This window comes from Cebidichthys violaceus, unplaced genomic scaffold (genome assembly GCF_023349555.1).
Source record: "Cebidichthys violaceus isolate CVI_PGR_0920_01 unplaced genomic scaffold, fCebVio1.0.p SCAF_28, whole genome shotgun sequence".
In the NCBI taxonomy this organism is placed as follows: domain Eukaryota; kingdom Metazoa; phylum Chordata; class Actinopteri; order Perciformes; family Stichaeidae; genus Cebidichthys; species Cebidichthys violaceus.
In genome coordinates, this window is record NW_027176461.1 from 2,364,394 (window position 1) to 2,380,020 (window position 15,627).

Genomic DNA, 15,627 nt, shown 5'->3' on the forward strand with positions numbered 1-15,627 from the left:
CTTTGTTTGACTGTGTGAAAAGATAATACATAATAATATAATAGGATAAGATAAGATATAATAATCCTTTATTATGCCGCAGCGGGGACATTTACAGGACAACAGCAGCATAGTGGATAGTGCAAACAAGAGACAGTAAAAAAACAAGATCAAAACAATTATAAATAAGTAATAAAACAGCAAAGAATGTTAAATTCTTTTAAATTGGAGTAAAAAATCCTCAATAACAAAAATATTATATATACAGACAGAATAGTTGTGTTGCAATATTATATATACAGACATAATAATTGTAGTATGTATTTATATTGCACAGATTGTGGGTGTTTTTAGTGTTGTGTGTACATTATTATATAAAAAAGGTGCTTGTGATTATGCACGACTGCCTGATAGACAACATTAGGGGCAACAAAACCAAAATCGATGCTGTGGTATCCCATGATTCATTGCGAAAAGAATAGGTCCCAGTTATTTGTATCCATAGGTGTTCTTGTTGCGCGCCGGTGGCAGTTATAACGCTAATCTTTAGCGTAACGTTTTTCTGTTCACCGTATTTAATGGGCTTTTACTCGGATAAACCATAGTATTATCAGACGCTGGGCTTTATATTACACTTGATAACAGGTGAGTAAATTCTCACATGACCGCTGCAGCTAACGTGAACTAGCAAGGCCACACAGTGAATGTGCTTAGCTAGCTTGAGCTAATTTAGCTAGTTAACGTCAAACGTGGAGGAAAGCCCACTTTTCGACTAAGCAAGGATCACACCTAGTTAGGTTGTAACGTTAGTCAGTCAGCTGCGCCATCCATGGTAAACATGTTATACTATGATGAACTTGACATTACCCAACTTAACCCTGAAAAGCGTCAACGGTGTATTTCCTGTGGTCTTTTGGTTGAACGTCCTTTCTCCGTTGTAGGTTCCTGTATATTTCAGGATGTCTTACCCTCCTCCGCTCAACCGCCAGCAGATCGGCATCCCGCAGTTACCTCCCAGGATCCCACCTCCTCAGTATGCGGGATTTGCCCCGGGTGTCCCGCCAGGTAACGTTGTTGAATACCTCACATCCGCAGAAACAGCTGTTTGTGTGTGTGTTTGTAAATCAGCCTGTGGATACGTGATTTTTAGTTTAAACACCGGTAGGTCCCGAGGTGTAAGGAGTTCCTGTTTGTTGTCTTGCACTTCAACAATTCAGACTGGCTCTGTGAGAGTGAAAGAACAGAAGCAAGGTGACATTGTTTCTGTAACAAAAGCTGTGGCTGCTGGGCTCACATTTTGATTTGATGTCACACCAGTTAACAACAACAGCAGAATATCTTTAAATCCAAAATGGACCACTCAACTTATAAAGGCTAGTGAGCCGTAAATGGTAAGGGAACGATATCGATACATACCTATAGGTTAAATATAATAACTAGAAACAGCAAATCACAAATGATACTTATTACAAGATCAAATAGCAAGACAGCTGCCAGCATTTGTTTGGTAAATCTAGTTGGTTATTACCTTGGGTAATCACACACAACGTTTATGATTTTCTGTAGTTCTATGCTTCAATACATGTTTTAGTTATTGTATTTTGTTTCTGTTTTCAGGTACTCCCATGATCCCGGTTCATATGGGTGTTGTGACCCCTACAACCACAGTGAGTCAGAAACCGGACTTCCTACTAGCTGTTATGCATGACCTGCTAGTGAATACATAATCCTTACACATTATCAGTTTAGCTCCGTTCATGCAGTGTGTTTTGGGCAACTCTGCTGCTCAGCTGAGGCAGTTTAACTGACCCTTAAAAGTATTATCAGATTCTTGTAATGTTTGCATTGTTTCTTTCATTGTCATTCTTATTCACAGCAACAATAAAACCCCTTCAATGTAACTAAAATGTAATGTTATGTTGCAGGTTCTTGTCCCGACCACAGTTGCTGTCACACACAAGCCGATGCTTCCAAAGAAGGAGCCTAACATCAGAGCAAAGGACATAGACGACAGCAGCGGCCCCACCACCACGGTTTTTGTAGGAAACATCTCTGAAAAAGCATCGGACATGTTAGTCAGACAGCTTCTAGCGGTGAGTTGACAGCGTGTTTACCCACTCCGCCTGTTTGTTAATCCGAAAATGTTCAAATGCAGTTCAAGGTATAGATATTGTGAGAGTGGAATGTCAGTTTGTACAATTCAAACCTCCAACACATCATCAATATATGCAGCACCGTGTATCATTAAAGTCTTATATTGTGACAGCCCTATTTCATACCCCACTTGCCGACATAACAGATTTTGATTATTGCTGCTCATGACTCATCTCACATATCCACTGACAAATCCCAGGGAACATATTTCTCAGAGATAAACAAATACTGTTGTGTCGACTTCCTTATCAGCGATTCATTGATTATTAATTAAATATTAACATCTGTAATGTGAAATTAAATAACTTCTCTGTTTTCTTTCAATACAGAAATGTGGTATCGTTCTGAGCTGGAAAAGGGTCCAAGGTGCCTCTGGGAAACTTCAAGGTAAAAAGGGCTCAACACATTGAAACCTTCTTCTTATGATGTGAATACACGTTACTGTTCCAGATACTACATTATAGAGACACTGTAATGCCATTTAAGAGGACTCACCACACCACTTTTTACAGTTGATATAGTCGATATGTTTTCCCTGTAGATAAAGTTATCTGTTTATTTGTTATCATCTGTCCAACTAACTTTCTGTCCTCTCTTTGAAGCCTTTGGGTTCTGTGAGTATAAGGAGCCTGAATCAACACTACGAGCCCTCAGACTTCTGCACGAGTTGCTCTTGGGTGATAAGAAGCTGTTGGTGAAGGTAGATGCCAAGACCAAGGCCCAGCTAGATGAGTGGAAGGCCAAGAAGCGGAGTGCCAATGGGGTATGCTGTTCACCTGCTGAGTAAAAGATGAACATTTCTGATGTATACTTTTGTTATATTGGGTTCATAAGCCTAACTTTTCTGGCTGTAACATATAGGGAGCCGGTGGTGGGTCAAAGAACGGGGACGACGATGAGGAGGAGGTCCTTGATGAAGAAACCCTGCGCCGGGACCAGGTTGTGAAGGGGGCAATAGAAGTCCTCATCCGAGAGTATGCGAGTGAGCTCAACGCTCCCTCGCAGGACCCTGACAGTCAACCTCGCAACAAGAAGCGGAAAGAGAAGAAAGAGGAGGTATTGTTGTCATAATGAAGATGTTGTGTGATTTGTGTCTTTTCATAGTAACTGTTGAGTTCTTAGTGTGTTTGTTCTTCTCTTTCTTTCCTTCGTGTAAGGAGGATATCAATGCCATGGAGATGGAGGATGACAAGAGAGACTTGATTTCCAGAGAGATCAGTAAATTCCGGGACACGCACAAGGTAATGTATCAACCTGCTGTTATTACGCTGTAATTTAGGTTTCGGAGAAGAAATCCTCCACATTTGTAATTAGAAATTCCTCAACAGCAAATGGAGCTGCAATTTATATAACTTCTGGTAATTCCTCCATAAGACTGTTCTGTTACTTTCAACTATAGTAAGGAGGTAGTGTGTTAATATCTAAATCAGTTAGTCAAATTCAAACATTAAAGGAATAGAGAGTAGTAGATGTTGATACAAATATTTTATAGTATCTATTTAAAGTGTTCAAATACTACATCAACCACTCATAGATGGTTTCATAGTATCTGTCAGTGTTTCCAAATTGGACAAGTTAGTCTTATTCATAATACTGATTTGAAACTAAAGGATTTAGCTCTGCACAAGCTAAAGTCATCACACAGAGTGCATGGACACAATGTTAAATTCCATCCAAAGCTAATCTATTGATTAAACCCCACCAATGTGGTAGAGTTCATTTGGTGACTAGAGCAAGATGAATCTCAGAATCTCAGCTTTGGAAAAAGTTGCGAGGATAGGATGTAAGTATGATCTTTCATTTCTTCTTTACTCTTGTTGGGCGCTCCCTTCTGGAGGGTTTGCAGAGGGGCAACTGGCTCTCAGTTCACTTGCATTATTTGTATTTACATGTAGACTCGGGGAAACAAAGTGCTGGAATTGGAATGCACACGTTGCTAGTGATGTCCGAATGTAGCATGTTGCACTTGCCCTCAGTCAGGTCTTAGAAGGCGGGGCAGCTCAGTGAACCTCTGCAGGTCCTCGGGTGATAAATTATGTGTTTGAAGAACACACACACAGACTGATTGAGCCTAACCACTGCAGTGTTTTGAACTGCAGCCTGTAGTATTACTAAAGCAGGGAGCGCCCCTCCACAGCACTCTGTGGTCTGAAGACATTCAAGGTAAGTGCTTTTATTTCTTATTTCTCTTCTTTTGTTTTCAAACTTTTTTTTTTCTTCTTTTCTGTGTCATAGTCTCCCCCCCCTCCCCCCCTCCCCACCCTATTAGGTAAACAACAATAAAAAAAAGAAATACACAATGTGATGTATATAAATGTATTTATGAATCGCATTCAATTTTTAGTGTTTAAGTGAGGTTCAAAAGAGGCCAAAACACGTATACCAAAACTGCAGGTGCCCAAAAATCAATTGAAAATTGTTTATTATGTGCAGCTGACCAGTCTTAAAAATACATGATGGATATCACATGCCAAACGCACTGCCATCAACAAAGAGAAACCTGGAACTTAAAGCCTCACAATAGGGATATCTCAGACATGCAGTATGGTGGCTACCAACATCTGTTAGTTTGCATGTAACTTAATATAGTCCACCTCTGTGACAGTGTTTGAATCGTTGATTTAGTTTCTTAAGTGGTGTGTTTCAAACTAGCCTCAAAATCAGCGTTTTTTTCCACAAAAGGAATTTTAGAACAAGAGGTAAGTTGTAGGATGGAAAGCTAGAAAACAATACAATGAGAGCCAGCAACTTGTAGGTTACTGTGGATTTGCTTATGTGTGTCAAAGCTCTCCCTCCAAATTGGACAAAAAACAAATGCTAACCGTGGTTTACAAATTCTGATTTGAATCCATTCCAGCTAAATAACAATGTAGAACATAAAGCTCACATACAGCAAGCAGTTCAGACCTCTCCCTTTCTTTTTAGTTTTGTTTATCACTGAACTGTCAGACCCACATTTCCAACAACACGAAACACGAACAGCTCTTAGACATTTGTTAAATCCGACTGTGTGAAATGTGGGCCTGACTCGGTTGAGGTTTTATATATTACTGATTGGGTTGGAGAGGCCAAATAGACACTAGAAGACAACCTGCAGGTAAGACTGTTTCACTAATTTCTTTGTGGCATAATGAAATATCTGACTTGTTTCAGACATGACTTTAAAGTTGTTGTTGTTATTTATATGGATGAACATTAGATAAAACTGCTTCACAGGTATCGTTTGGACCTTTTTTTTTCTTTCTGATTATTGTGACTTTACACATGACCTGCTTTTCCTCCCACACGTAGCCTGTAGGATGTGTAGGGGCAGAGAAGTGCTGAAACCGTAGTTCATCACCTGTGAGTTGCACACCAATAGCTCCAAAACGGTCTGTAGAAAATCCCATGATTTCTATGTCACCCAGTTAGAAAGCAGACAAATGGTCAACGATAATACGATACGAACTTTATGGTCAGTTCACACTAAAATTAATTTTGCATCTTTTGGCAGTTCAAATACATCCAGGTTAAACATCCAGTCACACATATGACACATTCAAACACATCTGGAATCAGATCTCATTTAGCATGAAAACACAATGTGCCCCCAGTTCCCTTCTGTCACTCTGCTGCATACAGGACTCCCACACTGGGGGAGCACTTGAATTTCAGTCTGGAGCTCCTCCCTTGCATCTCGCATGACCATGTAGAAAACGCATGGGAGTAGATTATGTAATTCACTTAGTTGGGCCATTTGCCACGTTAAGCCTGCCACGTTAAGCCTGGGCTTGTTTTAATCCACTTGGCACCCAAAGGTAAGACCAAACCAGGGCTTTATATAGTGGTGATCTTAAGTGTATAGTTAGAACTTGTTGACCTAATGGTTCAAAGCTGACTCAGCACTTGGTAAATACTTTTATCTTAAGTGTAGTAGTAGTAGCCCCACTTTGAATGAAACCCATAAACTTAAGGCATCATGTAAGGCTGACTGCATAAAGCATTACGTTAATGTGTACCATTAAACCTGTATGTGTCAAACATGATGCTTTTAACCCACAGCATCTCTTGCATCAGGTCAAATCTATTACCTTTCAGTATGTTGCATTGATTTTGAAAGTGGCCGGATATGGGATTCATCAGTATGTATGGTTTTTATTGGAATGGCCTCTTATTACAACAGAGCGTAATCTCAGATCACCATAGAGCGCAGAGTAACTGCAGAGGTCCAGTTGACCTGTTACATATGGGAAAAACAAATCATTCAATATTAGTGTTTGTGATAAAGGGGACGGCTGGATACTGACGCCAGGACAGGAAGTGATCTATGCACAACAAAATACAATAGTGTAAATGTTTAGAGCTAAAAAAAAAAGGTGTAGAAAAGTTTAACTGGTAGATGGTTTTAACTTCCTCTCTTGCCGAAACTCGGATAACCTAAAGTTTATAGGTGTTTTTCAAGATTGACCTGTAATTTATGGTTTGAAGTGAGTGTGTCCTGACTTGAGCAGCATCTGTATTAAACCTGCTCATACAGCGGACCACTCTTCCTGGAGGAAACACCAGAGCTAAGAGGACTTCCTCACTTGCAGCAGCCAGCCTCTCCAAGGCAATGAGTCATGGCAGTATGTGAGCATGTCTGGCCAAGGGAGTCAAAATCATTTACAGTGCTGACAACACGTGTACTCATGTATTTTAGTCTGATCTTTTCGGTATTGACGATCTGTTAACACGTTCTTTTCCTTTTCTTCCTGTTGGGCTCCTGCAGAAACTTGAGGAGGAAAAAGGAAAGAAGGAAAAGGAGCGACTGGAGGTCGAGAGGGAAAGGAGAGAGAGGGACAAAGAGCGGGAGCGCGAGAGGGAGCGCCGCGACCGCGAGAAAGAGAAGGAAAGGGAGAGAGAGAGGGACAAGGAGCGGGAAAGAGACCGAGATCGCGACCGCGAACGGGAGAGGGATCGCGAACGGGAGAGGACGAAGGAGCGAGAGAGGGAGCGGGAGAGAGAGAGGAGCCGAGACGTCAGTGAAGGACGCAGCAGATCACGGTCAGTAGGAGAGAAACTTACTCTAAAACACCTCAATGTATTTATTATCATGCAAATATAAAATAATTTGGCTAAGGCCAGATCAGTAAGACTGTCTACAAGTGAAATAAGTGCTTGACCTTCTGTGTTACTTTAACATGAAAGTCTTCCTGGTGTTCGACTCATTTAATCGTCTTTTGCAGAGAGAGGACTAGAGAAGATAAAAAACGAGACCGTGAGGAAGATGAGGAGGACGTGTACGAACGGAGGAGACTCGAGAGGAGGCTTAGAGACAAGGAGGCGGCCTACCAAGAGGTACATATGACATCTCTTCTGTCATTTCGATTTTCATCGATTAAACAAAAGTTCAAATATTTGCACATCAAGAAAATGTATTTAATGTCTGACTCAGTGATGGTTGAATTGCTTTTCTTCTTAAAGCGCCTGAAAAACTGGGAGATCCGGGAGAGGAAGAAGGCTCGTGACTACAGCAAAGAAACGGAGAGGGAGGATGAGCGGCGTCGTGAAATGGTGAACGCACACCACACCATATCAAATAATGAATCCTATTGGTTTTTACACAATTTGTATCGCCAGATATGTGAGGATGAGTGGCTGGATTTATGCAGAGACACTAATTGTTAAACTGTGTTTACATTCAGATGAAAGAAGCCAAAAGGCTGAAAGAATTCCTTGAGGATTATGACGACGACAGAGACGACCCTAAATACTACAGGTGATTATCTTGCTGCACATTTAGAAGTGCGAGGTGCACACTGTGTTCGTCACTTGACTTCTCATTCTCATTCTCAGGGGCAGCGCTTTGCAGAAGCGGCTCCGTGACCGAGAAAAGGAGACGGAGTTGGACGAGCGAGACCGGAAGAGGGAGAAAGAGGAGCTGGAGGAGATCAGACAGAGGCTTCTGGCTGAAGGCCACCCTGACCCCGATGCTGAGCTGCAGAGGGTGAGTCAGTCATTCCGTTTAGTAACCGGGTTCTACTCGGCCTTCTGCAGCAAGTTGATACCTTAACTGTAAACCAGAAACGAGAATGCATTGTCCAGACTAAAACTGAAACAAACACACAGTAGCTTCTATCCAGTAGTCGTATTAAAATGTCACCAAATATTGATTGTTGACACAAATGAAAAGCAAGATGTCGTTGTTAATGTGTCGTGTATGTTTGTGCAGATGGAGGAGGAGGCAGAGCGCAGACGGCAACCTCCTCTGAAACTTGAACCCGAGGAGGACGTGATCCAGGAGAAGGCTCACAAGGATCGGGATCGGGAGAAGAGAAGTTCAGGGAGGCCCGTGGAGCCGATGCCCCGAGTCCCCCAGCAGCATTCGGATGATGACGAAGAGGAAGTAGGGGAGGAGGATGACTACCACGATGGAGAGGACTCACAGGAGGCCAAACCGCAGCTCAAACCCATCATGCGACCAATCACCACCGCTCCCTCAGTGTCCTCTGCCAGCGGGAACGCGACTCCAAACACACCTGGCAACGAATCTCCCTGTGGCATCATTATTCCCGGCGAAAACACCCCTGAGGTCCAACCTCCGGAGGAACTTCGGCCCAAGATTGGTCTCAGTCTCAAACTGGGTACGTACACAGTAGCAAACTCAGGACACAGAGGGATCTACTTCTTCAGCTGCTTTGTGCTACAAATAACTGGTGCTTCTCTTCTCCAGGTGCCACCAACAGTCCCAGCCAGCTCAGCGTTGGAAAGCGAAAGAAGCTGGCGACCGTGGAAAGTGTTTTCAACAAGTTTGATGAGGAGGAGGCCGACGAGCAGCCTCGCAAAAGGAAACTGGTTCCGCTGGACTACGGCGATGACGACAAGAGTCTGGGGCTGGATGGGGCAGAAATTCCAGGGGCCAAAGGCAGCGTCAACACAGAGGAGAAACGCAAGCACATAAAGAGCCTCATTGAGAAGATCCCCACAGCCAGGCCTGAGCTCTTCACCTACCCTCTGGACTGGGCCATGGTCGACTCGGTAGGAAGCCTCCGGCATTTCACTTTTGATTAACTTTAAAATGTTCAAAAAGTTAAAGAAAGTGTAGTAATCTAATATTCTGCCCTGTTTGTTGTTTTTGCTGCCATAACATGAGGCCATGTGTTGTTCTGAATTTTCTTTCTTTAGACTCTGATGGATCGTCGCATTAAACCGTGGATCAATAAGAAGATTATCGAGTACATCGGCGAGGAGGAAGCCACGCTGGTTGATTTTGTCTGTTCAAAGGTTTGTGATTTTTTTTAATTTACAATGCTGGTTCCCATTGAAAATATGAAAGCTACTGAAGTAATAGTCATTGATATTTTTGTGTGTGTCTTGAAACTTGTTGCATCGCTCAGCTGTTTTTTCTTTTCTTCCCAGGTGATGGCACACAGCACCCCTCAGGGTATTCTTGATGATGTTGCGATGGTGAGTTGAAGCACAAAGCCAAAGAGTGTTTGAATTGATCTTTTAAGGGAGTTGCTGATTATTTGAATCTGAATATCAGTCACTAAAAAACACACTGGCATAATATATTCACACACATCAAATGTGTACCGATAAATGAGTTTATAAAAGTGAAGCCAATGCAGAAGAGCCTTAAACTTGTATTCTCTCAACTGACCAGCAGGGGGCGACTCCTCTGTATGCCAAAACATAAGTCTGATTGTATAGAAGTCTATGAGAAAATGACTCTACTTCTCTCTTGATTTATTACCTCAGCAAACATTGTGAACATGAGTTTATGGTCTCAATCTCTAGTTTCAAGTCTTCAATACAGCATGATGTTCATTTAATAAATTATGATCCATTTAGAGAAAAATTGACAATCGGGTGACGTCACAACGACTACATCCACTTCAGTAGCACGGCTGCACAATGTCGGTCTTAGTCAGTTCTTATTTAAGGTGAAGCAGCTTAAGCCTGCTACATTGTTACACAGTTGGTTTTAAGTAATCCTTGTAACTTTCATGTAACAAGTCAGATTCATTGCGCATATTAATCGAGCTGTTTTGATATAAAGTTTGTCTAACCAACCTGTTTGTGTTTTTAGGTTCTTGACGAAGAAGCAGAAGTCTTCATAGTAAAAATGTGGAGGCTGTTGATATATGAAACGGAAGCAAAGAAGATCGGTCTGGTGAAATAAAGAACACGTGTCTCTCTGTCTGACTTCCTAAGATCACAGTTCTGCTAGCGACAGTTTTCCTGTCCAGCAGACTGTGAACAACGTGCCCATACGCCCCTCCATTCCATCAGCAAGGAGCTGCTGCCTTGAATGTGTGTGTGTGTGTGTGTTTGGAAGGGAAAGTCTGAGCTGTGAACAGAAAGGGTTTGCACAAACATATTGCATGATGAAACTTTGGTTGTATTTTTTTCCTTTGTTGATGCTGTTCAGGCAAAAGATGGTTGCAATCCACCCACCTGTTCTCCAAACTGTTGGACTCAGTCTGCTTTGATTTACTGTTGTCACGTTGAGGCACTGCTCCATTGTGTGAACTAATAAATATGCTTTTTTTTAGTAAAATATTGTCTTTCTTTAATGTTTTTCTAACTATTTTGTTTATCTTCATTTTGGTGGATTTTATATGCAATTATGCTTGAGAAAGTTAACTTTTTTGTATTCATTCTCCAAAATAGGTACTACAATATCGAGTAACTTCTCAAGTTATAAAACCTCCATAAAGAGATTTGATTATCATAATCTCTAATTTTACAAACAATTGTTCTCCCTGCAGGCACCTTAATTGAAACAGGGAAAATGTACCAAAATAAGTTTCGATTTTTTTTATTAGTCACTAAACCTATTTTTTTAAATACAAAATTCCTTCAAGGAAGTTGTTTTACTAATTTATTTTTATTCCTGACAAATGACACATTCATACATGTTAATTTACAAAATAGAATTAATTCAAACATCACAGATATTCTATTGTGACCTCATAAATATACTGAAATAGTTTTATTTTCTTTGTTGAATATTTCCTAAATTGTTCTTCCATGTGGGGATTTAATTGTACTTATACATTTAAACATAGCTGTTACCAATGTTTTTCAGATTTTAATCTTAATGTTTAGTCCACGAAAAATTATGATATTAATTAATATAAAATAAAAACATGATAAATGATCTGGGGTTGCACCATAGACTGAATTAAAGCTAACCACGGCCATGTTTGTATCTTGTTTATTTTATTTGCTTCTGTCTCCGTTTATTATTTTTATAACATTATTATTTGTCATTCTACTTCCTCCAGTCTTTCCTCATCCAACGAGTCCCGCGGATACGTGGCAGGTTTGCTTCGACAGGTTGAGGGTTCAGGAGATGAGTTGTGACCCGGAAGCACTTTACTGCAACACCAAACAAGCGGATGTACCGTGAGCCAGTTTGTTAGCTAGCCGCAAAAACCAAGTCGGTTGCATTATTATTATTATTGTTATTAGTATTGAGTGACAGTTGAATTTGGAATAAACGATGCGCGGTGACGGATGTTTTCAATCTTACGTTAACGTGTCAGGATTCCTCATTTGTGAATTTTGAGAGCCGGGCAGTTACCCAAGCTAGTTAGCTTAGCTTGGCTAACGAGGCCAGAGGCTGTAGCGTATCAGTTTAGCGTTGGTTGGTTAACGTGGATGTTTTGCAGCGAGCTGAACTGGTACCAGATACAGGGGGACGTGTATTTATGTATTTATTCAACAACTATTCTTAACCAGCAGCTACAGGTTGGGGCATGTTATTAAACTTGACGAGCAGTAAATGAAAGACCGTGTTAAAAGTACAGGTGCAGGTTTGTTTTTGATGGTTTAGAAGATTAAGCTGAAGATATAAAAACTGCAGTCATGGACGACTTTAGCTCGATCAGCCTGCTGTCTCTTGCGATGTTAGTGGGATGTTATGTGGCCGGGACGATACCTTTAGCAGTCAACTTTTCAGAGGTAAGTCTAAGACACAATACGCTTTAAAAATGTGCTTCCTGGAAGCTTGCAGTAACTTTGACCACGTTTCAAAACTTACAGAGCGGTAAAAGTTCATCTCTGTCGGTGCCTGTTAATCTAAAGAAGCAGTGATTGCATCATGAACTCTGCTGTTATCAGATCATCCATTGCTTAAAAACAATGAGACAGACTCGTGCTGATGCCTCCTCTGTGCTTGTGTCTCCAGGAGAAGCTGAAGCTGATCACTGTGCTGGGAGCAGGGCTGCTGTGTGGGACTGCTCTGGCTGTTATTATTCCTGAGGGGGTCCACGCACTTTATGAAGAAATACTGGAAGGTAGACGTCACCAAGACACCGATTCACAAATGTATTTACCTACCTAGGAACTGTTTATCCAACTCTCTTGAATGAGGATGTTGTTGCATTTCATTATGTGTAAACCACTAATTTGGCGATCGGCATATATTAGTAAGGCTATAATTTGATTGTTTTAGTCAATAAATTGTTAGAAAACTGTGAATAATGTCTGGCACAATATAACAAAGTCCAAAGGAACCTTCCTCAAATTGCTTGTTTTGTTCAAAATACAAAAATACCAAATTTATAGTGATATATCAAAGACAGAAGCAGCAAATCCTCACATTATAGAAACTGAAATTTGCTTGATAATTAACTTAAACAATGAATTGATAAACACATATTTTACTGTCGAACTTCTGAAGTAAATTGACAAATCTTTTCAGCTGTCAATCAGATCTCAATCACCTTTATTTCACAAGGATAATTCACTCAGCGTCAGTGCTGCTCTCCAGTTATTCCCGGGTACATGGATTAAAAACAAACGATGAGGCAACTAAAGTATGTTCGTGGTAGCAGCAGTCTGTCCAGATTTAAGTTTAAAAGCCTGAAGACTAGTTTGTCCCCTTGTAGATCTGCTCAACTGGGTCCAGATGGTGTCACAGTAATACTGAAGACTACTTTTAAACACACAGTCGGTTCAGTTATTCCAAAAAATAGTTGGAATTGTTTGCTGGTTTAACATCAGTTAAAATCAGTAAAGCTCTGTGTTTGAAACTTATTGGACAGCAACTTGTGCGTCGTCTTTTAGAAGGCGCTTTATAGAGAAAGTTAAGTTATTTACTGAAACTATTTCCGACCGGGCATCCTGGTGGCCTCGGGGGTCTTCCTCCATTTCCTGTCAGTTCTCTACTGTGTAAAGAAACATGATTTAATGTCTTTGCATTAGGGTTAGGGTTACAAAGACGAATGTAACATGTATAGACATTCGTCTGAGTAGACTGTAACTGTTTGAGTCTTTTTCAAACAGAACAAAGTTCAGCAAACTGTAAAGAACAACGTCTGTTCTTGCACAACAAACTTTGTCAAACATGGATGTTTGTTTTGTGATCATTCGTATTGACACGTTCCTCTGTGTCTCAAGAGAATGCTCCGTGGATTTGTGATGGTTTCTGAGAGTAATCAGGTCTTCTTTTTTTCCTCCTCCTGCTCTCTCCCGACCCGTGTTTCTGCAGGTGCACACCACAACCACGGCCCGGTTGGATCTGTGGAAGTGTCCGAGGTGAAGGGTGAAGTGGACGCGGCCCTGAGCGTCGGCGGGAAACACGAGCACAGTCACGAGCAGCTTCACGCCTGCATCGGGGTGTCTCTGGTTCTGGGCTTCGTCTTTATGCTGCTGGTGGACCAGATAGGCAGCTCTCATGTGCACAGCACAGAAGGTCAGTATTACAAGGAGCAGCAAGCACAACTGTTAGGGCACCCAAAGCCCTCGTACATGTGGAGAATTAGTTTGTGAGAATTGTGCTTGGTGACAGCAGCTTTATCATTAGACTCATCAAGTGGTAATCTTCTCCAGAGGGAAATCATTTTGTTGAATTACACCCAAAACAAACTCCCAGATGCACCCAACATGTGACGCCTCACAGTTCTTACTCAGTGTGGAGACTTTGTTCTTTCATTATTACATGGTTCTACTTTTATATATTTCTTAAACCTAATATACATTTTTTTTTTTTAGGTTTAGATCCAGAGGCAGCAAGAGTCGCCTCCTCAAAAATCACAACCACCCTGGGTCTGGTGGTCCACGCTGCAGGTAGGTCTGAATATTTAACATCTCATAAAGATGCTTTATAGGACTTTTTATGTTCAAATCATCCTTATTAGTCTAAATCACAAATTCGTGCTGTGATAGAGAAAGGCCTTTGTGCTAATAGCCAGATGTGAAAGCTGTCTCATTGACTGTGTCTGTTGTCTCCAGCTGATGGAGTGGCGCTGGGAGCCGCTGCCTCCACCTCTCAGACCAGCGTTCAGCTCATCGTCTTTGTAGCCATCATGCTGCACAAGGTAATAACGGCTCATATCCCGTACAGTAAATCAACGCTTTTCAAGATCCTCTCTAAATATCTAGTTTTATTGGATACGCATTTATTCAATTTACCGTGTAGCAGCAGTAGAGCTGAAACAAGGGAATTGTTATCGGCACTTTAAACTATTATTTTGACTTTGTATCGACCAAATGAAGAATTCATTTAATTTGCAGATCAAAAGATATTAGAAATATAATTGTGAACCTGTGTGAACTCTGTTGCTCTGTCGTCTGCAGGCCCCAGCAGCGTTCGGCCTGGTGTCGTTCCTGATGCATGCTGGTCTCGAGAGGAACCGGATCCGCAAACACCTTCTGGTCTTTGCCCTGGCAGCGCCCGTCCTGGCCATGCTCACCTTTTTAGGCCTCAGTCAGGTAAAACAAATATGCAATCCTCTCCTGGAGGCAGAAGTGTATTTGTTGTTTACTTTGAAATTATGCAACCGGTTTGACTGGTGAGACTTCAGGACTCTCTACAAGAGACATTACCCCGTCATGTTTCATATGAAGAGGGTTCATGTGCTTTTAAAATGAATGATATCAACAGTTGAGCCGTCAGAGGGAAAACATTTCTCGGTGGAACACATATTTAACAATTCCTTTGACATTTTCCCTCACGCTTGTTTTCGTGTGTTCCCCTCCTCAGAGCAGCAAAGAGGCCCTGTCAGACTTCAACGCCACCGGCGTCGCCATGCTCTTCTCCGCTGGCACCTTCCTCTACGTGGCCACCGTCCACGTCCTCCCTGAGGTCGGCGGCGGCGGCCACAGCCACGCCCCCGCAGGAGGCAACGGAGGGAAAGGACTGAGCAAGGTGGAGGTGGGAGCTCTGGTGCTGGGCTGCCTCATTCCTCTGGTGCTCTCTGTCGGTCACCACCATTAGACCCAGACTGCAGGACGGATTTAAGACGGGTGTACAGGGGGGGTGGGTGGGGGGGGAAGCGGAGACAGAGACTTCAAACATTGTGGATCTAAATGTCTTGTTGCTTGTTGTCTGCCGATGGACCTTGTGGACCAGACTGGTGCTCGTTGCGGGGACATCTCATGACCTAAACAGGGATTGAATGACGGTAGGAAAATCAAGAGTTGCTGCAGAGACAACGGGGGAACACGACAATGTTTTATCTGACGGCGGAACATCTCACAGCTGCTGTGTGTGTGTCTGTCCATTTATTCCACCAGAGACAC

At 41.9% G+C, this 15,627-nt stretch overlaps 2 protein-coding genes across 4 annotated transcripts; both read left to right on the top strand.

Annotated features, from left to right (window-relative positions):
* Positions 1 to 468: 468 nt before the first annotated feature.
* rbm25a (RNA binding motif protein 25a) lies at positions 469 to 10,654 on the top strand. 3 transcript variants are annotated; one of them, XM_068721481.1, is made up of 18 exons: positions 469 to 624; positions 921 to 1,044; positions 1,597 to 1,646; positions 1,905 to 2,072; positions 2,463 to 2,520; positions 2,736 to 2,896; positions 2,995 to 3,189; positions 3,291 to 3,374; positions 6,881 to 7,155; positions 7,338 to 7,449; positions 7,576 to 7,665; positions 7,797 to 7,870; positions 7,948 to 8,098; positions 8,324 to 8,735; positions 8,825 to 9,129; positions 9,277 to 9,375; positions 9,511 to 9,558; positions 10,184 to 10,654. In XM_068721481.1, the coding sequence occupies exons 2-18, from the start codon at positions 939 to 941 to the stop codon at positions 10,274 to 10,276; spliced, it is 2,481 nt and encodes an 826-aa protein (XP_068577582.1). In that variant the 5' UTR covers positions 469 to 624; positions 921 to 938; the 3' UTR covers positions 10,277 to 10,654. The 3 variants fall into 3 exon arrangements, with proteins under 3 accessions (XP_068577582.1, XP_068577580.1, XP_068577581.1); XM_068721479.1 differs by lacking the exon at positions 469 to 624 and adding an exon at positions 795 to 811; XM_068721480.1 differs by lacking the exon at positions 469 to 624 and adding an exon at positions 795 to 811 and having other exon boundaries at positions 3,294 to 3,374.
* An 845-nt stretch (positions 10,655 to 11,499) lies between these two features.
* slc39a9 (solute carrier family 39 member 9) lies at positions 11,500 to 15,348 on the top strand. Its single transcript, XM_068721795.1, has 7 exons — positions 11,500 to 12,063; positions 12,290 to 12,398; positions 13,595 to 13,798; positions 14,098 to 14,172; positions 14,338 to 14,423; positions 14,683 to 14,817; positions 15,089 to 15,348. Exons 1-7 carry the CDS (start codon positions 11,968 to 11,970, stop codon positions 15,320 to 15,322), a joined length of 939 nt encoding a protein of 312 aa, XP_068577896.1. The 5' UTR covers positions 11,500 to 11,967; the 3' UTR covers positions 15,323 to 15,348.
* Positions 15,349 to 15,627: the final 279 nt, after the last annotated feature.